This window comes from Sorex araneus, chromosome 1 (assembly GCF_027595985.1).
Source record: "Sorex araneus isolate mSorAra2 chromosome 1, mSorAra2.pri, whole genome shotgun sequence".
Taxonomy (NCBI): Eukaryota; Metazoa; Chordata; class Mammalia; order Eulipotyphla; family Soricidae; genus Sorex; species Sorex araneus.
This window is the reverse complement of record NC_073302.1, coordinates 301,667,861-301,694,753: the sequence shown is the minus strand read 5'-3', so window position 1 is coordinate 301,694,753 and position 26,893 is coordinate 301,667,861. Positions and strand designations below refer to the sequence as shown.

General features: G+C 57.7%; 1 protein-coding gene across 2 annotated transcripts in view; it reads right to left on the bottom strand.

Moving 5' to 3' along the window:
- SCARA5 (scavenger receptor class A member 5) overlaps window positions 1-26,893 on the bottom strand; it is a 54,141-nt gene that overhangs the window by 9,966 nt on the left and 17,282 nt on the right. For both annotated transcript variants that reach the window (XM_055143901.1, XM_055143909.1), the window contains exons 4-7: window positions 12,560-13,234; window positions 8,186-8,266; window positions 6,476-6,574; window positions 5,284-5,340 (exon numbers count right to left, since the gene is read on the bottom strand). In XM_055143901.1, the coding sequence (XP_054999876.1) occupies window positions 5,284-5,340; window positions 6,476-6,574; window positions 8,186-8,266; window positions 12,560-13,234 (912 nt within the window). The remainder of the gene's footprint in view (window positions 1-5,283; window positions 5,341-6,475; window positions 6,575-8,185; window positions 8,267-12,559; window positions 13,235-26,893) is intronic.

Sequence of the window (26,893 nt, the reverse complement as noted above, 5' to 3'; positions counted from 1 at the left end):
AAATGAAGCATCAGAACCAGTTGAGGGTCCTTCCCTGGGGAGGAGGGACTGTCCCCCATGTGTGGCATTGCTTGGAACATGGGGGGGGGGGTCAGCCTCAACCCTCCCTCCAGCTCCTGCTCGAGTCCGGGTCCCCATCCCCTCTGCCAGTCCCCTACCGGGCTGCCAAGGCCCCCCTTGCTCACTGACTGTCCTTGATGGTTTGAGGCCCTGGGTTTGACTCCCGGCACTGCCCAGGCCCTGACTTGGGGACCCAGCTCCTCCCGCACCCCAAATCCACAGCAATAGCACAAGAACAATCTGCACCCAGCACCGATGCCAGACCATCTGGCTGGGGGCAGAGGGGCCTCGGGCCAGACAGACGGGGGCTAAAGATGAAGCTTCCCTCGTCCCTGAACCACGGGCCAAGAGGCACCCAGGGCCCCACTCAGCACCCCAGGGGCCAGTTGGGAAGGAGGAGGGTGCTGAGAGGCACTGGGGTTCCCCCGACATGCCCCCGTGGCTGGGGCAGTGGCAAAGGCCTCGCACGACTTAGCTGTCACCCAAGATGCGGCTGAGGGTGCCCCTAGCTTGGTCTCTCTAACACCCTTAATTCTAGACCGGCAAGGAGCACTTGGTAGCGAGCAACAGAACGACCACTTCCCCGGTCACTGATTCTCAGCACACACCAGGCCTGGGGGCAGCCCCCCACCAATTCCCACCCCAGAGTGCTGGAAACACACAGGGCGTTTGCAAATGTCCTGGGATGTGACCGATGATCCGGAGGAGGCCCGGGGCTGTTCTGCCAAGTGTGTCTTTCTTTCCCCATGTGAAACCCAACGGAGGGAGATTCTTTAAACAATCTGTGCTTCTCTCCTGCTTTAAATTCATGCGGTGGGACTTAAACAAAACCGAACCCTTTACCCACCGCCTAGCTGCAAAAACACTATTTATTTTTCCTGCCAATGGATCGTATGGAGGGTAAAACAAATATCTCTCTGTGCTGAGATGTGAGTATGCAACTCTCCCCCAGCCCACCCCAGCCAGACATCTGGCAGAATGACGGAGCATATTCTATATTCTAGCCTGGGGAAGCTGGTGCCGGGGGCGGGGGGCGGAGGGCTTTAAACCTCTCATCCAACAGGAATCACAGGCCTGCATTCGAATTTTGCTTGTTTGGGGGCCATATGCAGCAGTGCTCAAGAATCACTCCTGACAGTGTTCAGGGGACCACATGGGGAGCCAGGGATTGAACCCAGTCGACTGCATGCAAAGCAGGCGCCTTAACCAGCTGTACTATTGCTCCAGTCCCGAGACCTGCGTTCTAGGCCTGTCTGCTTGAGAGTGGCCGTGGCTGTGGCTGGACTCTTTGCCTTCTCTCCCTCTCTGTTCTTAGTAACTGTCACTGGTGGGAGGGCTCAGGGATACGGGAGGAGTTGAACTGAGCCCCCAGCTGTCACGAAACCCCCAGGACTCCAGATGGGAACATGGGAGGGTGACAGAGGGCCTTATTTTTAGAGGTGCTGCGTTACTAAGTCTGAGGAGCACGCTCAAAGGGTGGAGCAAGGCTGAAAACTCTGGGGCACCCTTGGGAGGGGGTCGGGCCGAGGACCTACCCTGCTGAAGCCCCAGCAGCCGACATACCAACGGCCAGACTCCACCACCTTGTGACTGAGCCCTACAGAGCCAGCAAACTGCCAGTGTTTTGACTGAGAACTACAGGGTCTCTGCAGTGAGGGTGGGCAGCCTCCCCCTCGCCCCCCCCATACTTCCAGAGCTCAACAGCTATGCCTACATCCCACAACTGCCGCCATGTAAGTGCCACCAGATATAAACTCATGGCCCAGTTAAATATCCTGGTGTTTCTGGAGCATGTGGCCACACTAAGGTCAAATGACAGCTCCAAACTTACAATACTGACAGCCCAGTGGGAGCACATAAGAGTAGATGGGAAAGTGACATAGAGGCCAATTAAGCTCCATGAACAAAAACAGTAACACCAAAGCTCAACTAGCCATGAACAGCTTAGTAAACCCTTAGACAAGGACTTAATATCCCCATGGAGAGATATAACAATTTTCACAAATTTGCATTTACTTAATTATTTTTCTTTTTTTTGCACAGGGGTTACTCCTGGCTCATGCACTCAGGAATTACTCCTGGTGGTGCTTGGGGGACCATATGGGATGCTGGGAATCAACCCGGGTCAACCGCATGCAAGGCAAACGCCCTACCTGCTGTGTTATCTCTCCAGCCCCTAATGAATTATTTTTCAATAATCCCATTAGCCATCTAGTTGTAATAAGCAATACAAAATAAATTATTTGGGCCTGCTAAGGAGACAGGCTTGGGGGCACGGGTGGGAAAAGTGGGACAGTGGTGGAGGGAAGGTGACAGTGGTGGTGGGATTGGGGTTGGAATATGAATGCCTGAAACAAATGCTCCATGAGCAACTTTGTAAACCACAGTGCCTAAATAAAGTGGAAAAAATCATTTTTTTTTAAATAAAAAGGGCTGGCATCTGCTTTGCATGCTGAAGGGCTCAGTTTGATCCCTGTATGATGAACCTGGGCCTGCACCCCTCTCCCCTCTCCCCTCCCCAGGACTGCTGGGAGCAGGCCCAGAGCAAGGCCAGGTGTAATGGAAAACAAAACAGAAAAACAACCTTGTGCTAGTAAGTCAATGAGAGACCAGGGGCCTGGGGAGAGGGGACTCAGCATCCTGGATCTGATCCCCACCGCCCCCGTTAATGCCAACACTGACAATAACAACACCCGAAGGAAGGGGACAAAACTATCCCACGTGTCCTAGAATCTTCTCTCTCTTGCTCTCTTAAAGGAAAACCTCACCTCCTGACCTGGACCTAAGGGGTTTGTAGCTCATCCATCCTGGGGAAAAATTAGGCTTTTGTCCCTAGAGATGCCTGCTTGGCAATGGGCCAGGATCTTGGGCATAAGCTGAGTCCCAGACCCTGCACACTACCCACGCTCTCCCCTGGCCCCCAGCACTGGCTCTTAAAAAAAAAAAAAAGGTTTAGTAGCCCAGGGATGGTGCCCAAGGATGGACCTCACACAGGCAAGCAAGAGCTCCACCCCTGCCCGGCACTGGTTTCTGGCAGAGGACAGCGCTCTGGTGCCAAGGTCCCCCTCCCTGCACACACCATCCTGTCCTCAGATTCTCCCCAGGCTGCCCAGCCGGGCCATGAGTAAGAGCGCCCCAGAAGTCAGTGCCCAGTGGCCCTGACCCTCAGAGTCTTCCCCACCCTTCTGAAAGATGATCCTGGGCTCTGACCGCACAGCCGGGTTCTCAGGGATCTGGTTAAAGCATCTGGGACTTGGGGTTCCTGGGAAATCGACCTGAGGGAGCCGGATTGTAGCAGGGGCGGTGAGCAGAGGCCGGGCTAGGTTAGGGACAGGGGAAGGGGCTAAAGGAGGGCGTGGCCAGCGGGGCCCTGGCCAGAGATGGGCGTGGCTAGAGATGGGCGTGGCTAAGGGCAGCCCCACCCCAGGAGCCTGGAACAGAGCATCCCTGTATGGGACCAGAAGGTACTTGCTTTGCCCCTCACCCTCAATCTCAGGCCCTAAAGTCCCCACCTCCTGGGTGAGGGGTGTTACTGTAGAACCCTAGAGGTTTGAGGCCTGGTTTTTCAGCTGTAACCAATGCCCCTGACTGATCAGCTCTTCCCAAGGCAGGAAGGTGCTGGGTGGCTGCTCCCCTAGCTCTCTCTCTACACACACACACACACACACACACACACACACACACACACACACACACACACACACACACACACACACACACACACACGGGGCTCCGATTCCTGGGTGCTCCCACTCTCCTCCAGGGCTGCACCAAGCCGCCTGCAGAGGCCACTCTCTCCCCAGCTCCTTACCCCAACGCGACGGGGTCGCGGGAAGAAAAGGCCAAGGGTGTTGTGCAAGGCTGGAGTCTGGGCTCTGCCCCAGTGAGGGTGTGGGCAGGCGAGAACGCCCTGGGTCTGGTCCCTGATGCTCAAGGAGGGACCGTGCGGGGCTGACGTCAGCGGGTCGTCGGCACTCCAGCCAAGGGTTAGCCGCCCTGCCCGTCCCTGTCTCCACCCCCTCAGCCCCACACCCCGCCTGGCGCCCTGTACCCTGGCTGAGTCTGGTTGGCGGGCCCCGCAGCTGGGCCATCCTGAGACTCACAGCCAGGCTTGCTGGGGCAGCACTATCCTCTCCCCGGGACAGCTGGCCAACAGTTGCCCCAGCATCCCCGGTGAGGCCCCTGGGTCCTGCTCTCTGAGGTCACCCCTCGATGGCGCCTGACTCTGGCCACCCCAACTAAGTGATGGACTTCCCAGAGCTCAGTGTCAAGGGCGCTCGCAGCAGCCCCAGGCAGCCTGCCCTCATGGGGCCGTCAGCACGCAGCGTGGGGGTAGGGGACAAGGTGGGGGTCATCTGGGACATCTTCACAGATGTGGAGCACACAGGGGACATCGGGCACAGGGGCCTCAGCTGTGCCCACTGCTGTGACAGCTGTGCAAGCCTGCATGTCTGTCCTCAGGAAGGGAAGGGCAAGGTGGGGGGGCTACAGGGTCATGCTGCAGGGGGCTGGGGGACGGGCTCTCCTCTGGTTTGAGGACATGGGGGTGGGAGCAGGTGTCAGGGTCACCTCTGGTTGAGCAGCCTGGGTACTGTCCCTCAGGGGACTCTGCCCTGGACAGTGTCCCTGCGTGTCAACAGAGGGGCCCAGAGCTCGTGGAGAAGCCAGGCAGGGGTGACCTCCCATGGCCTTCGCTGGACAGTGGCTCTGGGCCGGATGGCACTGCTGTGGGGAGGTGGCGGCAGAGGACCCCCGGCACTGGCCTTGGAAACTGTCCGGGGAAGTCATAGCCACTGGCCTAACTTGCTAACTCAAGGCCCTCATCACTGACCTTCCTGGGAGACTCCGCCGTGGACTTGGCCAGGCGTCCTCCAGGCTCAGAGTCCCTGGGGGTGGTGGATGGACCCCACGGGAGTGTCGTTACCGCATATGTGGGCTTCCCTACATTGGGTGTGGGGGGCCCCGTCAGACACGAAGACCCCCAGCTTTGCCCCGTAGTGAGTGTCCACAGAGGGAACCCCGGGGTCCCCGCAGTCCGCTGCCCTCAGAGGGGGCAGGAACCAGGTCTCCTGAGGACTCGAGCTGGACAGGAACACTCCTCCCCAAGTCCCAATGGCGCGGGCCTTGACTTCTCACCAGGACCCTGCGGTGTGGGGCCCGGGGCTCCAGCCTCCAGCCCCCCACAGACCAACACAAGGTCCCCGCGCAGCCCAGCGTACTTACCGGAGTCCGCGGCTCTGTCTCCCCGCTCTCCCTTTTCTCCTTTTGGGCCTCGGTCCCCTGCCGCAGGAAGAGAACGGGCATCCATCGAGACGGAAGACGGTGCGGAAGGGGATGCTGGCGCGGGGCAAGGCAGGCGGGAGCAGGGAGCCCTGGCAGACAGGAGGAGCAGCTGGGCAGCAATGCTGCCCGCTCCCCTGGGGGTCAGAGGAAGCGCTGCCTTCCTGCCGGACGGGAGCTGTGAGCTCCCAGCGTGGACCACAAGTGGACATAGCTCAGTGAGAGACCGAGCAGGGGCCGGGAGATAGGAAGTGGGGAGGGTAGTTGCCTTGCATGCGGCAGGCCTGGGTCCAATCCTGGCACCCCTTGTGGTTCCATGAGCCTGCCAGGAGTGATCCCTGAGAACAGAGCCGGGAGTAAGTCCTGAGCACTGTTGGGTATGGGCCAAAAATGAAGGGAGGAGAGTGGAGGGGGAAGGGTGAGAGAGAGAGGGAGGGAGAGAGGGAGGGGGAAAGAGAGAGAGGGAAGGAGAGGGAAGGAGAGAGAGAGAGAGGGAGGGAGAGAAGGACGGGGGGGGGAAAGGAAGGGAGGGAGGGACAGAGGGAGGGAGAAGGGAGGGGGGAACGGATGGAGGGAGAGGGAGAGAGAGAACCAGAGGGGGGAGAGAGAGACCCAGAGAGGGAGAAAGAGAGAGGGAGGAAAAAGAGAAGGAGGGAGGGAGAGAGGAAGGGAGGGAGGGAGGGAGAAAGGGAGGGAGCGAGACCCAGAGAGGGAGAGACAGAGGGAGGGAGAGAGGGAGGGATAAAGAGGGAGGGAGGGATAGAGGGAGGGAAAGAGAGAAGGAGTAGGGAGGGAGGGAAGGATAGAAGGAGGGAGGGATAGAGGGAGGAAGAGAGAGAAGGAGTAGGGAGGGAAGGAGAGGGAGGGGAGAAGGAGGGAGAGGGAGGAAGAGGGAGGGCAGGGTGGAGAGGTGCTGCAAAGCCAGCAGGGAAGCTACAAAGCAGGAGCGAGACATCGAGACATTGTGGGGGTCTCGGAATTCCCTTTCCAGTCTGTTCGACAGGACAGACTCTGCCTGCGGGGCCAGCGAGGGGTCCGGGGTGCCCGGGACTGAGCACGGGGCTCTCAGGAGGAGGGACGTGAGGGGACGCATGAGGCTGGTGTGGGGGGAGCAGAGAGGGGCGCGCTGCCTCACCTTTGAACCCGCGCATGCCCATGGGGCCGGTGGGGCCCAGCTTCCCATCGTCACCCTTGGGGCCCGGAAGTCCTGGGGTTCCTCGCGCCCCCGGCACGCCTGGGGAGACAAGAGGCTCAGGGTGGGTCGGGCACTTAGCCGGTCAGCCCCAGCCACCCCCACCCCCGCCAGGGTACCTGGCACCCAGAGAGGCTGCCCCACTCCAAACCGCCAGTCCACTGTCGGGGGCGCGGCCAGCACCCCATCCTGAGGGGACGAGAATGGCCAACATTTGGGGGTGAGACACTCTCCACGGGCCAGGCACTGTGCCAGACGCTCTTGTTTGCAGCCACAGCTGGCAGTGCTCAGGGCTACTCCCAGCTGGATGCTCGGGGCAGGTGGGTTGTTCCTGAAGGTGATTTGGGGACCCTGCGGTGCCAGGGATCAAACTCGGGGTTCCGGCAGGCTAGGCCAGCACCCCGACTGTTCAAGTCATCTCCTGGACCCTTCAGCTCCTCTGTTCTGTCTTTTCACCTAGGGGATCCTGCGGCCCAGAGAGGGGATGTCACCTGCCTGCCATCACACGGCAGAGGGCCGGAGGCGGGAGGTGAATCCCGCTCCCCCGAGGCCCCGGGGTCCGTGAGGCCAGGGGCTGACGCGTTCAGAGTCAGAGGAGAGAGGAGAGAAGTGCTTCCAGGTCTGGAAAGCAACACCCCGCCTCACCCGCGCTCACCACTCAGCTTTCCCGCCACAAGCTCTAGTGGCTTTTCTCTGGCTTTTTCCATGTCAGGAAGACCCAGCTTTCCTCCAGGCCGAACTGGGCTGGACCATGTCGGAGTCACACTGGCAGGGGCCCCAGAGGGCTGGGTGCGAATGGGTGGGTCCCTGTGTCCCCTCCCCTGCCATCTGCCTGACCCTGGAGGCTAGCAGGATTGGGGGGCGGTTAGGGGGGAGGAGGGAGGAGGACAGAATTTGGAGTCTTGGGGGGCGTAGATACGTGACTACGAGACGGGGTGAGGCAAGACACAGGGTCCCACCTGCTGTGCAAGGATGCAGACCTGCCCCTCTGAGCCTGGGGGTCTCCCCGCAGGGGCAGTCACGGGCGGGGCACCCACTCTCCTGGAGATGTGGAAAGGGCAAGACTTGAGGGTGGGGGGCTGGAGCAATAGCACAGTGGGTACGGCGTTTGCCTTGCACGCAGCCGACCCGGGTTCGATTCCCAGCATCCCATATGGTCCCCTGAGCACCACCAGGAGTAATTCCTGAGTGCAGAGCCAGGAGTAACCCCTGTGCATCGCCAGGTATGACCCAAAAAGCAAAAAAAAAAAAAAAAAAAGACTTGAGGGTGGGAGATGGCTCCTGGCACAGCTCCTTGACGCCCCTTCTAAGGCATGTTCACAGCTGCAGACCAGAAAGTGGGAGCCACTGTTCTAGAAGCTTCTACATGCTCCCAGAAAAATGCTGCTCATGGTGGATTCAACAGGCGGGAGGCAAGTCTGACATGTAGGACAGATGTCGGAGGGGCTGAGGGGGAATGGCCGCGCAGCGGGGGCACCAGCCAGGAAGATACCTGTCGCTTCCCCGTACTGGCCCTTGGTGCAGTGAGCACTGGACCCGGGTCCTTCCTGAGACAAGCATCCCATACCTGCAGTGTCTCGGGGGCCCACCCAACCTAGGAGGAGCGGCGGGAACTCTGTGCCCGGGGCCCTCCCGCCCCCTGCCCTTCCTTACCTTGGAGCCCCGGGATTCCCGGGAGGCCGGGCTGGCCTTCCTTGCCTTCATCCCCCTGCTCTCCTTTGGGGCCTGGGGGGCCTGGAAGGGTCACAAACAGCATCAGTGTTAGAGGGGCTTTCCAGAACAGGCAGTCTGCAAAGCAAGCAACAGGGAAAGGAAAGGACAGCCGAAGGTGCCCCCAGCCCCCCGACCTAGAGATGCCCCCAGGCTCCTGACCCCAGAGATGCCCCCAACCCCCTGACCACAGATATGCCCGTGTCACCTGACCCCAGAGAATCCCAGCTCCTAACCCCACAGGTGCCTGTGCCCTGTCCTTCACTCAGGCCGAGTCCCACGTGGCACCTGGCATCCTGCCTCCCTGAGGCTGTTCGTGAGGGTGACACTGGTACCCCTGACTCCTTCCGGTGTCTCCTCTCCCCAGGCCACAACCCGAGACCAGCAGTGCCAGGGCGCTCTTATGCTCTGTGGGCCCAGCAAATTCCCTCCAGCACCAGCGGCAGAGGACAGAGAAGCTTGGAGAATCTCCTCCCGAGCTTTTCTCACACTTTGTCCCGTGTGTGTGCCTCCCCCTTCTGGTTACCTCTCCAGCTGTGCCTCCCCTCTCTGGCTACCTTCCTCTCCCCCCAAGTCTTTCTGTGATCACTTAAGTTACTGCATCTTTCGAAGCCACACACACGTTCCGACAGATGCTGCAGTACAGTAGCACAGCAGAAGCCCCGTCGAGCCTGGACACAAAGGCCAAATGGGAGTGCAAGTTCATAGCCAGCCCGTGGCACAGCGGGAGGAGGAAAATCAGCTCAGGAGCGACGGAAAGAATCTGTTAACCCGGGGCTGGAGCGATACCACAGCGGGTAGGGCATTTGCCTTGCACGCGACCCACCCAGGTTCTATTCCCAGCATCCCATATGGTCCCCTGAGCATTGCCAGGGGTAATTCCTGAGTGCAGAGCCAGGAGTAACCCCTGTGCATGCATTGCCAGGTGTGACCCAAAAAGAAAAAAAAAATCAAATCTGTTAACCCTCCTGGAACAAACTCTCAGGTGCAAATGTGTGTTCTGAGCCGGGAAGGAGCAGAGTGGAAGTATGTGTGTATATGTGTGTACACGTGTGTACTGCATGCATGTGAGACACGTCATACATGTGCACTGCATGTGTAGTGCAGGTATACTGCACGCATGTGAGCACACGTCACACATGGTAGGCACGTATGCTGCATGTGCATGTATGTGTTTATGCACATACTCAGTGTGTATGCACATGCACCTGTCAGGTAGGACAGACGCTAAGACGGACGGACATAAGCACAGCAAAGATGCACTGCAGATGTGTCCCTTCCTCCAAAGCCAGGCAGACTCTGTCTCCTCGGCTCAGGTGGTGACTGCATTGGATGGGGACTGGGAGGCGAGGGAGGGCTGCAGGCAAGGGGGAGGGGGCCTGGCGGCACCATATGCTGCAGCGGCTCAGGGGACACGAGGGTCAGACGTCACCGAAGAGCTGAGAAGGTGCCTGGAGACTTGAGCCACAGGACAGGCCGGGCCACGGCAGGAAGGCACACAGGAAGCGGAAGGGCCTGAGGAAGCCGTGGGCTGAGGCTGGGGGGGGGGCAGTGTGAGAATGCCCGCCCTGGGGGGGCGCTGCTGGGAGCTGGGCACAGGGGCCACACAAGGGTGGACAGTGGGGAGTGGAGTGGGGCCTGGGTGTGGGGAAGGGAGTGGCAGCTCCCCACGTTGGAGGTGTAAGTGGGCAACTCTGGCCCATGAGTGTCTCTTTATATTAAATTTTGGGGGGGCTCCCAATCAGTGCTCAGGAGCACTGGGTTCCCATGGGTGACTCTTGGCCATCTGGGCCAGCAGTTCAGTGCAAACACCCGAGGGTGTGAGACTGCTCGGTCTGCAGTGCTCGAGCACCAGGTCCAGGCTTGCCATGCTGGGGTCTGCAGGGCTGTACCGGGCCATGCTGGGAACCACATGGTGCCGGGAATTGAACTTGGGCTGGGGACATTCTTGGCATATGCCTTACCTGCTGTCCTATCTCTCAGCCCCTCAGTGCTCCCTCATTGAAGTTCTGGGTGCCAACCCTGACAGATGGCATCAGCCTTTTCCAGTCAGAGCCAGGAATTGCCAATGTGTGTCAGTCTCTCCCAATATGTGCCAGTCTGTGCCAACCTGTGCCAGATGGCTCCAGCCTGTGCTGGTCAGTGCTGACCTTGCCAGATGTCACCAGCCCATACCACCCCGTGACAGTTGATGCCAACCTGAACCAGACCGTATCAGTCTGCACCAGCCTGTACAAACCCATGCTCACCAGTGCCAGTCAGTGCCTGTGTCCACCTGTGCCAATCTATGCCAGTCAGTGCACATCTGTGCCAGGTTATGCCTATCTGTGCCTGATGGTACCAGTCAATGCCAACCCAGTCAGTTGGCTCCAGTCAATGCAAACCAGGTGGTGCCAGACTATGCCCACCTGTGACAGATAGTGCTGGTCAGTGCCAGCCAGTGCCAACTGATGCCAGTAAGGGCCAATATGTGCCTACCTACATCAATAAGCGTATGTATGTGCCAACCTATGCTAGGTAGCACCACTCAATTTTAGTTACCGCCAACCTGGACTGGCACATGTCAACATGTTCCCCATGATGCCAAGCTGTACCTACCCACGTCATTCTTGCCAACTTGTCAGATGGTGCCAGAGTGCCCTGCGGAGCCAGCTCTGCCCTCTCGGGCTCTCAATGGTTTTCTGCGGGAACCCGGCCCTGCCCTCACTGATGGACCAGCCTCTGCTGCGGAACAAAGCAGCTTCCCTGACCGTCCTGGCCTCTGGGGTGTCCTGTGGCCATGGGAAGCCCCACTTAAACTGATGCTTCAGAGGGACAGAGGGACAAAGGGACAGAGGGGCTCCAGGGGATAGTAAACACCCCCGGGTTTTAGCTGCAAGTCTCCAAAAGGGCCAGGAACGTGGCTCAGGAGAGCAAATGCCCCACAGTAGTGAGGCGCTGACTTCCATCCCCAGCACTGCCTAAAGAAGATTCTAGAACATCATATGCTGTTCTGGTGCTCCTTGGGGGGGAAAATGGGATAACATCCACTCAAGCCTGGCCAAAATGGTCTGGACCAGAAACAGCTCTTATCAGTCCCCTGACACTGAGGTCCCTTTACTAGCTAACCTTGGCTGACCCCTGCAGACAGCTGTTTGCCTGCTCCAAACCCGGAAACAACTGGAGAAGGCAGGAAAAAGGCGGGGCTTGTCTTGGGAGGCGGGGCCTGTCCTGGGAGGCGGGGCCTGTCCTGGGAGGCGGGGCCTGTCCTGGGAGGCGGGGCCTGTCCTGGGAGGCGGGGCCTGTCCTGGGAGGTGGGACTTGTCCTGGGCTCCCAGCCTGCAGCCTACCAGGTGTCTGGGTCAGCCCCCTGAATCCCAGAGTACCGTCATTGTAGAAAGGGGTCCCTAGACCTCCTGAGAGCCGCTTCTGAAGAGGGGGCTAGGACTGGGCATTTCGACCCCCTGCTCTAAACTTGTGGGGGGACTGTCGTTGACCAGGGGAAGCTGGGGTGGGCTATGAGCAGGGGGCGTGGCTCTGGCAGTGTCTGGAAGTGGGGTTTCAGGAGGGACAGAGAGGGGCCTGTGGAAGGGAGGCCAGGCCTGTGGGACTCGGGGGGTGGGGGCATCCCATCCTTTCGTCGAGTGGACACATCGTACTTAAACCAGGAGACCAGCTTTCTTATTCCCGGGGCTAGCCTTTTTTATGCAGAGACCCCATTTTTCTCTTCCTTTTTTGTTTAGGGGTCGTGCCCGGTGATGCTCGGGGGTTACTCCCGGCTCCGCACTCAGGAATTTTTCCTGGTGGTGCTTGAAGGATCCTATGGATGGCGAGGATCAAACCCAGAAGGGGCCAGCACCCTCCCGCTGGACTATCAATCCAGCCCCCGAGACCAGCTTTCTACAGACCCTCAGGCCCAGGGCTGAGTCAGAACCATCCAGCTACAGCCACTAGCTGGAAGGGCCTGTCCGGGCAGTCCTGGCCATTGTACTCCCACGTCCACCCCTGCAGCCCGGGGTTGGTCATCCCTCTCCACAGCCACGCTCGGGCTTTCAGTGGACATTCAGGGTCATGTTGCCAGCCAGAGGCTTACCCAGCCGAGAGGATGCTCACCTTGGGAGTGGACCTAAGCCACGTGGGCCTTTAGGACCTGGGGTAAGGGTGTGGGTCCTAAGGGCACCAGGCTGGAAAGGCGGGTATGTGTGAGGGGGTGGAGGATGCTGGGGGTGGGTGTGCTGGGGGAGGAGATGCTGAGGGGTGGAGTGTGTGTGTTGGGGGCAGGTGTGTTGGGGGGCGGGTGTGTCGAGGGGTGGAGTGCATGGGGGCGGGGTGCACTACCTTTGGCGAGCGTCAGGTTCCTCAGCGCCAGGGAGTGCTCCCAGTCCTTGAGTCGCAGGTCCTCGGTGACCGTGTTGAGCACGGCCAGCTCCTGGCGCAGCTGCCGCTCCAGGCTCAGGTGGCCGAGGCGCAGGCGCCGCGTGTCCAGGCTGGTGTTGACCACCAGCATCTCCAGGTCCTGCAGCCACGTGCCCTGCAGCGCCACGTCGTAGGCCAGGCTGCGGTTGAGGCCCCGCAGCGCGCCGCCCACATCGGCCAGCTCCTCGCCCAGGCCGGCCAGGCGGCGCGCCAGCCCGTCCAGCAGCCCCGCGTGGCGCCGCAGCAGCAGCTGGGAGCGGTTGCTGTCCACCTGCAGCTGGTAGCGCTCCAGCTGCGCCGCGTCGCTCTGCTGGCCCGTGCGCTCGCCCAGCGCGGCCACCGCCTGCTCGGCCTGCGCCGCCTGCGCCTGCAGCACGCCCAGCGCGCCCTCCAGCCGCGGCACCGTGCCCGCTAGCGCCAGCAGCGAGTCCGTGTGGTTCTGCAGCGCCTCCTGCACCTTCCACAGCTGCTCCTCCAGCTCCGCCTGCAGCGGCGCCTGCAGCAGCCGCAGCTGAAGCTCCCGCAGGCTCTCGTTCAGCCGGTTCACGTGCACGGCCAGCGCCTTCAGGTCCTCGGGGGCGCTCTGGGGCCTGGACACTGCGGAGAACGGGGAGAGGGGACCCATGAGCTTCCGAAGCGCGCAGTAGGTGTCCAATAAAGATGCGTGCGTGGGAAGCAGAGGGAGCTAAGATCCAGGCAATAGAGCCTGGCGTTGGCGAGGCCACTGGGCCCCCCTTGCATCCCCACTAGAGTCACCCGCCTGGGGAAATAGCCGCAGGCGAAGGCTTGGCGATTCATTTATTCTTTTTTGTGGGGAGCAGTTTGGGCCACACCCAGCAGTGCACAGGTCCTACTCTGGATGGGGCTTGGGAGGACCCTCTGCAGTGCTGAGAACCAAACCGTGGTTGGCGTGTGCAAGGCCTTCACCCTGTCTTACCTTCGTATCTCTCCAGTCCCTGGGCTGGGGAGCTTTTTTGGAAGGGGTCAGGGACAACAGCCTGCTCTGCTCTGGGCTTACTCCCAGCTTTGGGCCATGCCCAGAGGGCTTGGGGGATCATAGAGGGTGCCAGGGATGGGATCCAGGTCAGCCACCTGCAGGGCAACGCCTGGCCCATGTACTGTCTCTCTGGACACTATGTCTTGGGAATTTTTTAAGAGCCTGAAAGCAATCATGGTGCAGGTTCACTGATGTCAGGTATGAGGTGAATCCACACAAAATGTCACCTCTACATGAAGCGTCACCTCCACATAAAAGGTCACCTCCACATGACATGTCATCTTCACATGAAATGTCATCTCTACATGAAATGTCACCTCTACATGAAACGTCATCTTCACATGAATGCTACCTCCACATGAAATGTCACCTCCACATGAAACACCATCTTCACATAAAATGTCATTTCCACATAAAATGTCACCTCCACATGAAATGTCATCTCCACATGAAATGTCACCTCCACATGAAGAGTCATCTCCACATGAAATGTTACCTTCACATGAAGTGTCACCTCCACACGAAACGTCATCCTCGTATGAAATATCGCCATATGAGTGTTATATCCACATGAACATCACCTCCACATGAAATGTCATCATCACATGAAGACATCTCCACATGCAATATCATCTCCATATGAAACATCAGCTTCACACAAAACATATTCATATGAAACATCATCATCACATGAAGCATCATCTCCACATGAAACATCACTGTCACGTGAAACATCGTCACATGAAATGTCACCTCCATATCAAACATCACAACACCTTCATGTGTTGGCGTGGCCGCAGGGTTCCTTCATGATACTGTCCTGCTCTTAACTTCACTGCTTCCCCTCTGTTTGCAAGGTGGCTCCACGCAGTGCCAGAGGGTCCAGGCCACTACCGCGATATCTGACCCCAGACCTAAGGGTTCGTGCTCAGGCCAGTGCTGTGGGCTGCCTGGGCTGTGCCAGACTGGGATGCATGGAGGCCTCCTGGACTACACCCAGGGGTGCTCAGGGGCCTGTGGTTCTGAGGATCAGAATCAGGGCCAGGAACATGCAAGGCTTTAAAGCTCTCCCCACTCAGGGGTTCCACTATGAAAGAAGCCCAGTGACTAAAGCGGAGCTGGGAGCAGGGTCCCAGGCTGCCTCCTCCCCATACATTCAGGTATGGCCCCCTCTCATTAGACAGGGATGCCTGATCTAACCATGGGTTTCCAGATATGCAGAAGGATCAACTCCTTCATTCTGCGCCTAATACCTCTAGTGATATGGCCACACCTGGGCCCTGAAGAGTCTCCTGTGCACCTGAGATGTCCACCGTGAGCCTGGAGTCTGCAATTTTTGATGACAATCTCCCCCAGTTTATAGAAGAAGAGACTGAGTCAGGGGTGGGCACATGGCTCAAGTACGAGGCATGGGTCTAGCACTGCTGTGTCCTCCCCTGCCAGCACAGCCAGGCGTGGACAGAAGTGGCTCGAGGAAGTGAATCCATGCGTTGTTCCCATCCCAGAAATACAGAAATTGTCTGCTCGGGAGGGCCTCAAGAGGGCCTGAACTGGAGTCTGAGAGCAGATGTGTTTGTGTGTATATGTGTGTGTGTGTGCATGTGTGTGTTTGTCCGTGTGTGTATGTATGTGTGTATGTGGGAGGAGCACGTGTGTGGACACATGTGTATGTGTGTAGTGTATGTGTATGTGTGTGGGCAAGTGTGTGCGCACATGTGTGTCTTTGTCCATGTGTATGTATGTATGTGGGGGGAGAGCATGTCTCTGTGGGCATGTGTGTGAGCATGTGTGTATGTGTGTGTAGTGTATGTGTATGTGTGTAGTGTATGTGTGTATGTGTGGACACATATGTGCACACATGTCTATGTTTGTCCATGTGTGCATGTATGTATGTGTGTGTGCGTTGGGGGGCACATGTGTGTGTATGCGTGTGCACATGGGCATGTGTGTCTGTGGAGAGGGCACATGTGTGCACTCAAGTTATAAGCACCAGATACAGCACAGCAGAGAGCAGAGAGGCGGGTCTTAGAGACAAGGCATCTGGGTTTCCAACGGGGAGAAGGTCCCAGGGTTCAGAGAACCACCCACTTCCCTCCCGCCTCTCCCAGGGGCCCCTGACCCTCTGTCAACCCTGCGGCCACTTCTCTGAGTCCCACAGCTGGGGCTGACATGGATTCCCCAGAGCCCCGGCTCCCTGAACCCTCCACCACAGCCTGGCCACATTCATTTGGGTCTTTGCTGCACAACCAACAGTAACGTAAACATCGGAATAAAGGGAGGAAACATGCCCCCGGCCCCGCAGAAAAGCCGTGTGGTCCCCTCCTCCTCTCCTTTTAGTGCTGCAGAGTGGGAACTGGGAGAACCCGGCCCCCGCCCTCCTCCTCCTCACCGGGCTCCCTCATACGCGTCCACCCGGTCCTTGCCATTTGACTCTGGGTCATGGCATTGTTCCTTAAAGGCCTGTGATTCTGGTTTCACCAGCATTTCCCTGTCCTTCCTGACTCAGGCCTTGTCATCCGTCCACTCTCTGTCCTGCCGCTGACTCCCCGACCGTGGTAAATAGGTGCAAAGTCCACTCCAACTTCTGGAACACTGACCCCAAAAGTTGGAATCGATCCAAAGGTGGGGACATTTTTATGACTCGTAAAAATTCCAGCCAAATCATCTCCTCCCAAGTCACACGAATGTTTAACGTCAATACAGATCTTTGCTGTTTTAAACTTTATTTTTTGTTATTCTGGGGACAGCAGTGCTGGGGATCGAACCGACGGCTTCACACATGCAAGGCAAATGCTCTGTTGCCAAGCCATGTCCCCGGAGAGATTACCCTGCAGAGTGGGGGCTGGGAGAACCCGGCCTTCGTGGTTGCCACTTAAATGATGCTGGCGTGCCCTCAGGTGACTTATGTGAAGCAGAGAGGAGAGAGATGGCTACTTTCTCCTGATCCACTTCTGCCACCCTGGGACCAGCCGGGAAGTCGAAGACCAAGAAAGTCTGCTGTGAGCCCCTGCCCCGCACCTCGAGTCCCACAGCCCCACTAGGTGGCTGTCAAGCACACCAGATATCCACTTGTTCTGCACGTTCCCTGCCACCTGATTTCTTGAGTCATGGACTCAGGCTGAAGCAAGGAATTGCCCTTTGCAGAAAAAGAAAGTTAGCCCTAGATCTTGCCCAGACCTTTTTTCTGTGAGTTGTCTTCTCACAGAAAAAAATTCAGGAGGAGACAAACAGCAAAGTAAAAGCAAAATTTTTTGGAGGTTTTTAAAGAAGGGTACAAGAAGGGGAAAGACGAAGAGAAAGGAAGAGAGAGTGACACACTCAAGAGAGAGTGTGACTTTGGCTTCCCAAAGGTGGAGAGAGAGTCCCACCACATACCCAGCATTAGATAGGAAAGCCTGACAGTCCACATCTTAAGGGGGGACATGTGGGCCACACATGTGCCTGGGCATCACATGCTCTTGGCCGTGACACATGGGCACAGGCAGCACATGGACTCGGGCAGCATATGCACATGCTTCCTTTGTGCAAGTTGATTTTTCTAGGGTTTCTCCCAAGCTAGGGTGGCTTAAAGGGGGAAGGGGTGGGATTCACTGATGGTTGTCTCTGAAATTCTTTTTTTTGGGGGGGTCACACCCGGCAATGCTCAAGGGTTCCTCCTGGCTCTGCACTCGATTTACTCCTGTCCTTGCTCGGGGGGCCCTATGGGATGCTGGGGATCCAACCCAGGTCGGCCACATGCAAAGCAAATGCCCTACCTGCTGTGCTATCACTCGGGTCCCTCTGAAATTCTTTTTATTGACCTTTGTTCCTACTGGGGCCTCTCTTGGAGGGGGGTGGGGCGGGGGTGTCCAGCCTTCTCTGGTCTGCGCTGGCACCCAGCGAAGGTCTTACCAGGCCTTAGTTCCTGTGTCCAAACAGTGTGTTCCGACAACCTTGGGGCTAGTTGGTTTCATGATTTCCCAGAAATTCCACTGCCCTGAGGGCCCCTCCCGGTCCACCTGCCCGCCCCCCAGCTCTTTAACTGGGTCCAGATGGAGCGGGAACACAGCGGGTAACGTGCTCATCCTGCTCGTGGCCAACTTCTCAGCTCTGACCCCCCAGCACAGAATATGGTCTTCTGAACTGCTGAACTCACACACACATGCGCACGCACACACACACACACACACACACACGAGAAAAAGGAAACGAAGGAAAAATTCCACAATCACACGGTGCCACCTGGTCATTTTCCATGTCAGCACGTTTGCATTTGAGAAGAGGCCACTGTTGTTGGGGTAGGGAGCTTCCCGGCAGAGCTGGGGCCACCAGGGCTGCACCCAGCAGTGCTCAAGGGGCCATCTGGTCTTCGGGACGACAGAACCCAGGACCCTGTGCGTGTCAGGCTCGAGCTCCAGCCCTCTGAGGTGCCTCCCGCCACGGAAGTGCCCCAAGAGGGGTTGGGGAGTGCGGTGAGGCTGTGGCACTTAGGGCCTCTAGCAGCCCCCCAACCCCCCGCCCCACCTTCCTGGGATCACTGACCCACCCAGAAACGGATCCTGTCCCTGCACAATCACTGCGTGTTCTGTGTCCCCCACCCTCTGCCCCATTTGATTCCTTCCAGATGTCTGCTGTCCCCAGCTCCGAGCCGTCTCCCCCAGTGTGACTCCCTTAATTCATGTTTATGCAAACAGCCCATTTATCTCTCGGTTGGCGGGCCGACTTTTAATGTGCTTTAATTATTCTTCAACTTTTAGACTTGCGCAAGCGGGGCTGGGGGTGGGGGGTGGGAATAAACCACAGAGTAACGGTAATAGCTGGCCTTTCCCAAGAGCTGTGCGTGTGGCTGGCGCTACTCCAAATGCTTTTCCCGTTCTGATACACGGGATCTTTCCAGGAACCCCTGGGACCTACATGACTGTCATCCTGTATTTCAAGTGGGGTCATCGAGGCACAGAGGTTCAGTCACTGTCGAGCATCGTAGATGGAGGGGCTCACTCTGGGCCCCAACATTTGGTTCCGGAACTCCCAGCTGATGGGTTGGTGCATCGGGTCATGACTAAGAGGGATGGAAGCCCAGAGTCAACTTTTATGTCTGTTTTGGGGCCACACCTGGCTCTGTACTCAGGGATCACTCTTGGCAGTGCTCAGGGGACCATCTGGGATGCCGGGAATCGAACTCAGGTTGGCCGCAAGTAAGGCAAATGCCCTCCCTGCTGTGCTGTTGCTCCAGCCCGGAGCCAACGCTTGCCACCCACGCATCTCAGGCACTTGGAAGGAGCTTTGGAGAGGGCGAATTCCCCAGCACCAAGCTCTGTCAGCTGCTGAGCAGGATTCAAGCAGAGATACAGAGTCAGGTTCTGAGGGGGGCCGGCCCTGAGGCCAGGCTAGGGGGTTTGGGGTGGGGAGGCGGTGTTGCACGGCCTGCAGCTTCCCTGCACGGGCACCTGCCACACCTACATGCACCCAGCTGCAGCTCACCAAACACAAGCGCTCTTGACCCTGGTGAAAAGCCAGCCCCTCCCCCTGCCACAAGATTCCGACCAAGTTTGTATTCAGACGCCCCAACTTCTCCACCCCACCCCACTCCGGGGCGTGGCAGGGCTAGCCATGGTCCCATTTGCTGGAGTGAAAGGACAGAAGGTAGGGAACTTGCCTTGCTTGTGGCAGACCCAGGCTCCGTCTCCAGCTCCCCACTCCAAGGTCCCCCGAGCTCTGCCCGGAGTAATCCCTGAGCACAGAGCCAAGAGCAAGCCCTGAGCATTTTGATTGTTGTTCAAAACTATAACCCCCTCCACACACACAAAAGTTGCTGGAGGCTGAGCTGGAGAATAGCACAGCGGGGAAGGCACTTGCCTTGCATGCACCAACCTGGGGTTGACCCCAGCACCGTGGCTGGTACCCCTAGCCCCAGTAGGAGTGACCCCTGAGCCCAGAGCCATGGGTAAGCCCTGAGCATCACCAGGTGTGGCCACAAAACCAGACACAGAAAAGAAAACCTCCCAATGTCAGGCCAGGAAGATGGCGCCAGGAGCTAACAGCTCCCTTTGCCTGTGGGAACTCAGGAATTAACCCCTGAGCACTGAGCTGGGAGTAGCCCCCCGCCCCCAATCCAAACCAAAATCTAACCCTCTGCAGGGAGATCAGTGCCGGCTCACCAGCCACACTGTGGAATCGCAGACCGTGTTGGTGCCCGGCCTCAGCCCGGTGCTCCCCGGCCAGCCCAGGCCAGTCTGGCATCCACGCCAAAGCCCCTGGCGGTGTGGACGTCTGTGAACATCTGCGGTAGGTGTGAACTAACCAACCTCCCATCTTGGCCTGCAGGCACTGCTCTGTTTCAGCCCCGTGAGAGTCCTCCCAGCCCTTTCCACTGGAGAAGGGAAGTAGACACTTAACAAGAAGCCGTGAAACGGCCAGCCCGCTGGACTCCACGCCAACAGTCCTCCGGCTGCCCACTGCAGAGCCGAGGCCTGTGGAATCACCCATCACTGATCTGCACAGTACCCTTGATGGCTTTCTGGAGGGGGAAGGGGTGTCCGTGCTTGGTGACCCTCAGGACTTACCCCTGACTCTGTGCTCGGAGGTCACTCCTGGCATTGCTTAAGGGACCAATGTGATGGCTAGGAGGAAACCCAGACAGGCCCGTGCAAGGCAAGTGCTTTCCCACTGCACTGACTCCAGCCCTGCTATATGCATTTAACACACACACACACACACACACACATACTACACACACTACACATACCACACCACACATACACACCACACCACACACACCACACACACATCATACACACACCACACATACCACACCACACATACACACCACACCACACATACACACCACACCACACACACATCACACACATCACACACACACTACACACACACCACACATACCACACCACATATACACACCACACCACACACACCACACACACATACTGCACACATACCACACATACCACACTACACATACATACCACACCACACACACATCACACACACATGCACGCACCACCGCCCCCACACCCCACACACACCACACCACACACACACACCACACCACACACACCACACACATCACACACACACCACACATACCACACCACACATACATACCACACCACACACATATCACACACACACCACACATACCACACCAACACATACATACCACACCACACACACATCACACACACATGCACGCACCACCCCCACGCACACCCCCCACACACAAACACCACACCACACACACACATACACGGACTACACACACACACACACACACCCCACACACACCACACACACCACACCACACATACATACACGCACCACACCACGCATACCACCACACACACTACACCATACCACACACACACACACACACACCATACATACACACACGCCACACCACATACACACATCACACATGCACGCACACATGCAGCCAGAGAGAGAAACTGAAAGGGCTGAGTGCTTTGCACGCCAGAGCCCGGGCTCCATTCTCGGCATCGTGGTCCCTGAGCACCGGGCTGAGAGTTGGGCAGCCCCTGCCCCACCATGCCCGTGGGTGCTCAGGCACACCCCAGTCCCGCCCATTTCCAGAGCCAACCAACCTCGGACACGGAAGCTGTTTGGAGGCAGGACACGCAGCTGAGGTGCTCTGCCCCATGGGGTACCCAGAGAAGGTCATGGGGGGGCTCCGAGGAGACATTGGGTGGGTCACCGCCAGGCTGGTCTGTCCCCACAAGGGCGCACACCCCTTTCCAGACCTGGGCTGTGCTTTCAAGCTCCAGTCCCCCCCCCAGGGCCCCCACAGCGGCCCCAGCATTACCCCCCTCCCCCATCCCTTCCAGACCTACAATGCAATTAGGCTACTTGGGCCCTCGGGGGTGCCAGGGCTGTGGCAACACTGCCCCTGAAGGGACCCCAGGACCCGTGGCAAATTTCTTCCTCCCTGGGAAAGGGAGTCAAAGACACAGGCAGCTCCTGCCCAGGTGACTGGGCCAGCCAGAAGGCAGACAGGATGGCTGGCCCAGGGCCCACTCAGCTGGACAGAAGCAGAGGACGATGCAAGCTCCTGTCCTGGTTTCCAGGGGTGCCCGAATGCCTGTTGGCCAGGCAGGTGCTGCTCTGTGTGTGCACATGTGTGCATGTGCACACGTGTATGCATGTGTGCATGCATGTGCACACATGTGCATGTATGCATAAGTATATGTGCATACAGCACCTGTGCACATGTACATGTATGTGTGCACATGTATATGTGCAAGTGTGTGCATTGTGTACAGCACCTGTGCATGTGTGCACATCACCCACATGTGTACGTGTGCATGCTTATACATGCATGTACACGTGTGCATGCTTATGTATATGTGCATGTGTGCGCGTGTGATTTTCTGGAAATAAATGCCCTAAGCCTGTCTGGCTGGGGAGACAGCGCCCCTCCAGGGCTGCCCAGACCGAGAGGCCCCAGGGCCCCTGGAGGGTGTTTTAGAGCTTCTCTGCACCCGCCCTCCCCCCAGTCGTGTGAGGCCACAGCCTGCAGCCCCAGCTGGGTGCGCTTGCTTCTCTATTTCCATTTTTCGAACAATGTGTTCCGAGATGCTTGTTTTGCAGCCACTCGGCCCGGTCCCTAGGGCCCCGCCTGGCCGTGCTGCTGGCAGGTGTCCGCAGGTCGTCCTTCTGGCTCGTGGGGCCCGTCGTAAGCTGTCTTGAGGAAGCTGGGACCTATTCGCACTAATAAGCATGTCAGGAATCACAGCCCGCCCGCTGGCTCTCAGCCCGCCCGAGTCTCTGCACTCGGAGCAGGAGGTCTGCGGCCCCCGCGGCACACGTCTGGCATCTTTCTTCAAAACAAGCAGCATCGCGGTGCTCTGAGCCAACTGTGGCCCCAGGAGCCCCATGGCCAGCGGGACTCGAGGGCCAACTGGTAGGATGGGGACCAGAGCAAGGGAATAAGGTTTGGTTGTGTGTGTATGTGTGTATGTGTGTGTGTGGGGGGGGGATCATGGTGGGAAAGAGTTGGGGAAATGTTTATCTGACTGCTGGTGACAGAACAAAGTCAATAACTAATATTTTCAGGTTCTGAACCCCAGCTGCCCTCTCTTTAAAACACCACACTGCCCCTGAGCATGCCAGAATAAGGGCCCCACCGCCACCTTCCAACTCCCTCCCTCTCATCCTTTCCTCCTCCCTTCCATACGTCAGGACAATAATCTGTTATATATCCATTCATCCACCTACCAAGTTACCCTTCCTTCCACTTACTCATCTGTCTCTAGTTCCTTCCTGTCACACATCCTTCCATCCAGCTACCAATGAACTCACTTATTTGTTTATCCATCCATCCATCCACCCACCAACTTATCCATTCTTTCTTCCATGCATCCACCCATGCATTTACACATAAATAGGTAAATAGAAGGGAAGAAAGAAGCATATGTAGGAATCCCAGCTGACCTGCCAACTCTCAGTCCACCAGAGTTTCCCTTCTACAAAAGGGAAAAATTCTAATGACAACTTTTAACAAATCATGAAAGGAAGGAATGCTTCTCCCTCCCTCCCTCCCTCCCTCCCTCCCTTCCTCCCTTCCTTCCTTCCTTCCTTCCTTCCTTCCTTCCTTCCTTCCTTCCTTCCTTCCTTCCTTCCTTCCTTCCTTCCTTCCCTCCCTCCCTCCTTCCTTCCTTCCTTCCTTCCTTCCTTCCTTCCTTCCTTCCTTCCTTCCTTCCTTCCTTCCTTCCTTCCCTCCCTCCCTCCTTCCTTCCTTCCTTCCTTCCTTCCTTCCTTCCCTCCTTCCCTCCCTCTCCTTCCTTCCCTCCCTCCCTCCCTCCCTCCCTCCCTCCCTCTCTCCCTCCTTCCTTCCTTCCTTCCTTCCTTCCCTCCTTCCCTCCCTCCTTCCCTCCCTCCCTCCCTCCCTCCCTCCTTCCTTCCTTCCTTCCTTCCCTCCTTCCCTCCCTCCCTCTCTCTCCCTCCTTCCCTCCTTCCCTCCCTCCTTCCCTCCCTCCTTCCCTCCCTCCCTCCCTCCCTCCCTCCCTCCTTCCTTCCTTCCTTCCTTCCTTCCTTCCTTCCTTCCTTCCTTCCTTCCTTCCTTCCTTCCTTCCTATCTATTTATATGCCCTTCCATCCATCCAACCACATGAATCATTAACAACCACAATAACAAAAAGCACTTTCATCCAAGCAAGCAGAGTGTTTCCAATTCAGCCATTTACACGAAGAGGAAGAATTATTTTGAAGGTTCCTTGGCCCCCACACGCTCACATGACCTGCTGATTGCTTCAGTATTGCAAAAGAGCCCCATGCAAGGGTGCCAGTGGCCACCATCAATCACGGCACCGCGTCATGTGGGTTCAAGAGTCTTTTCTACAAAAGGGAAAAATTCGAATGACAACGTTTAACAAATCATAATTTAAAACAATCACCGCGCATACCGCATGTTTTCCACATCTTGAACTCTGACAGCTTTGTCGGGGAGCGACTGACGGCGGGAAGGAAGCGGACTCTGGAGTTTCAGACAGTGGAATGCAGAGTGCTTGGACAGGGGAGAAAGCACGGGGCCTCGGACAAGAGCACTAGCTCCCCGAGTCCCCCCAGCACCCCCTCTGGGGAGTGCGGTGAAGACTGAAGCCAGGGGAGCAGAACTGAGCGTGCAGGAGGGGCCGGGCGCCGGGCTTCCCGAGGCTGGCGTCTCGTGGAGGGAATGAAACGTGTGGGAAGAAACCCCATGCTCGCAAACCCCACTGCAGAGCCAGACTCAGCTCGGAGGTGTGGGCGCTGCCGTCCATCCTGCCGACGGCTGCGCTGTGGCCACATTCCCAGGGGGACGGCAAACCCTCACAGAGCACCCCAGTCTGAAAAACGCCGAGTGCCACAGCGTCCAACTTCCTCTCCCTGGCAGCCCTCACCCCCATTTAGGCCAGCTCTAGAGCGGAGGTGGCGGGTAGAAGTGGGGCCCCCCAAACTGAGCTGGGGGATGGGGGTCAGGAGACTGAGACATGATCTCTGCAGGCAGGAGGGCTGAGACTGATCCTGGGCCCTGCCGGGCCCCTGAGCACGCTGGGGGAGCACCCCCACCCAGCTGGGAGTAGCTCTGGGCGGCAAAGTAACCCAAAGGGGGCTCCGCCCACGCTGTCCACCAGTGTCCACCTGTGGGTGTGGCTTCCCGCTCACAGAGCCCACGGCCTTCCCTGTCCACCAGGTGAGTGCACGCCCCCCCCAGAATCACCAGGTGCAGGCCCCGGACTGAGGGCCCTGTGGCCCCAGAATTGCCAGCGGGTCCCTGGCCTTCTGAGCACACTGGGGGGCGCCGTGTCCCCCCAAAGTCAGGATGGAACCATTTGTGACCTCTATAGATCTCTGAAGCACAGAAAAGAATTCCAGGGGCTCCTGCAGAGGGGCCTGGGCTGGGGGCTCCCGGGGGCTCGGGAGAGGCTGGCCGGCTCCCAGCACATGGGCCAGCATGAGTCACGGCCCACCCAAGGCCGCTGATAGATGGGCCGGGAGGACGGGCGGGCTCGGTTGTCGGCAGGGAAACTGCAGGCCCAGCCAGGGATCGGGGTGCTGCAAACCTCTCCTGGCGCTGTCTCGGCCTCACAGGACCCATTAGGGTCAGGCACACACACCAGTCACACACACACACACACACACACAACAGATACCTCCCACGCACACTCACACAAACACAGCAGATCCCCCCATACTCACACACAACTACATATGCTTAAACACACATACTCACACACAGATACACATATTCACACACTCATACAAATGCTCACCTACACACTCACACACTCACACAGAGCAGATACTCCCCACATACAGCCACTCACACACTTACCCACACACAGATACACACACAGAGCAAATACCTCCCACACCCACTCACACACACAACTTTATATACTTAAACACACATGCATACACATATACACACACTCACACACTCAAGTACACACTTACACATGCACATACACACTCAATACACACTCACATAAATATACGCTCACATACTCACATAAACACATACTTTCACATACACACACAACTTCACATTCTTAAACATACAGGTACACACACTCACACATAATTTCACATACACACATGCACACATACTCACATATACGCATAACTTCACATACTTAAACACACATGCACACATATGCATACAACTTCACATACTCACACAGACATGTACATACCCACTCACAGATACAAAACTTCATATACTAAGACACATATACACATAACTTCACATGCTCACACACGTGCACACACTCATACACATACATACACAGCCCACAGTCACAAACACACATATGCATATACACACACCTGGTGGGCCCGGCCTGTCAGTGGTCATGGCCGGGCAGAGAACAGCTGGCTGGCAGCAGGAGAGTGTGTCTGTGTGTGTGTTGGTATCTATGTGTGTGTATGTGTCTATGGAACATGTTAGTGTGTCTGTACGTGTCTGTGTGTCTGTGGCAATGAATGTGTCTGCGTATCTGTGTATCTTTGTATCTCTGAGCCCATGAATGTCTGTGTGTGTTTACGATCGTGCCTCTGTGTATGTATGTGTGTGTATGTGTATATGTGTGTGTGTGCATGCATGAGCGCACGTGCTCGGCAGCCCTGTCCTCCTGCTGTCCCCACCTGCCTCTAGGCATTGGGGTGGGTGGTGTGAGGGGTCACAGCCGGGTGTGGAGGGACAGCAGGACATCAGCCAGGACCAGGGACTGAGGCACGCAGCATGGGCAGGGCCGGCTGACGTCATGGCTGGCACCCACCCCAGTGTTCTGCACTCGGGGGCTCCTGGGGGCCGGGGATCAGACTTGGGGCTTCGTACGTGTGAGGCAGATGAGCCCATCGGAGCCCAGCCTCGGCCTCTGGTCTGTGGCCAGTCGGGGCAGGAGCCCGAGGTGCACCGGGCTGGGGGTGCAGACAGGCACGGGGTGGGGACAGTCTGCTTGGCACGGCCCCAAGCTGCAAGTACCTTCATGTCTACACGGGGGGTGGGCACTTAGGGTCAAAGGTCAAAGGGCAAGCCCACACCCCCCCAAGGTGCCACCCCAACCTCGGGTGCTCGTAGGGGTTATTCTCAGATCTCAGCCATGGGGACCTCGGCTCCAAGGTCTCCGTCACGGCAGGAGTGGGGGCCTGAAAAGAGGGTGAGGAACTGGCCTGTGGGGCCCAGGGCGGGGGCGGCAGAAGGGCCTGGATGGAGTTCTCAGAACAAGGGTGGGGTCACTGGGAAGGGGATGCCTGGTAAGAGACCT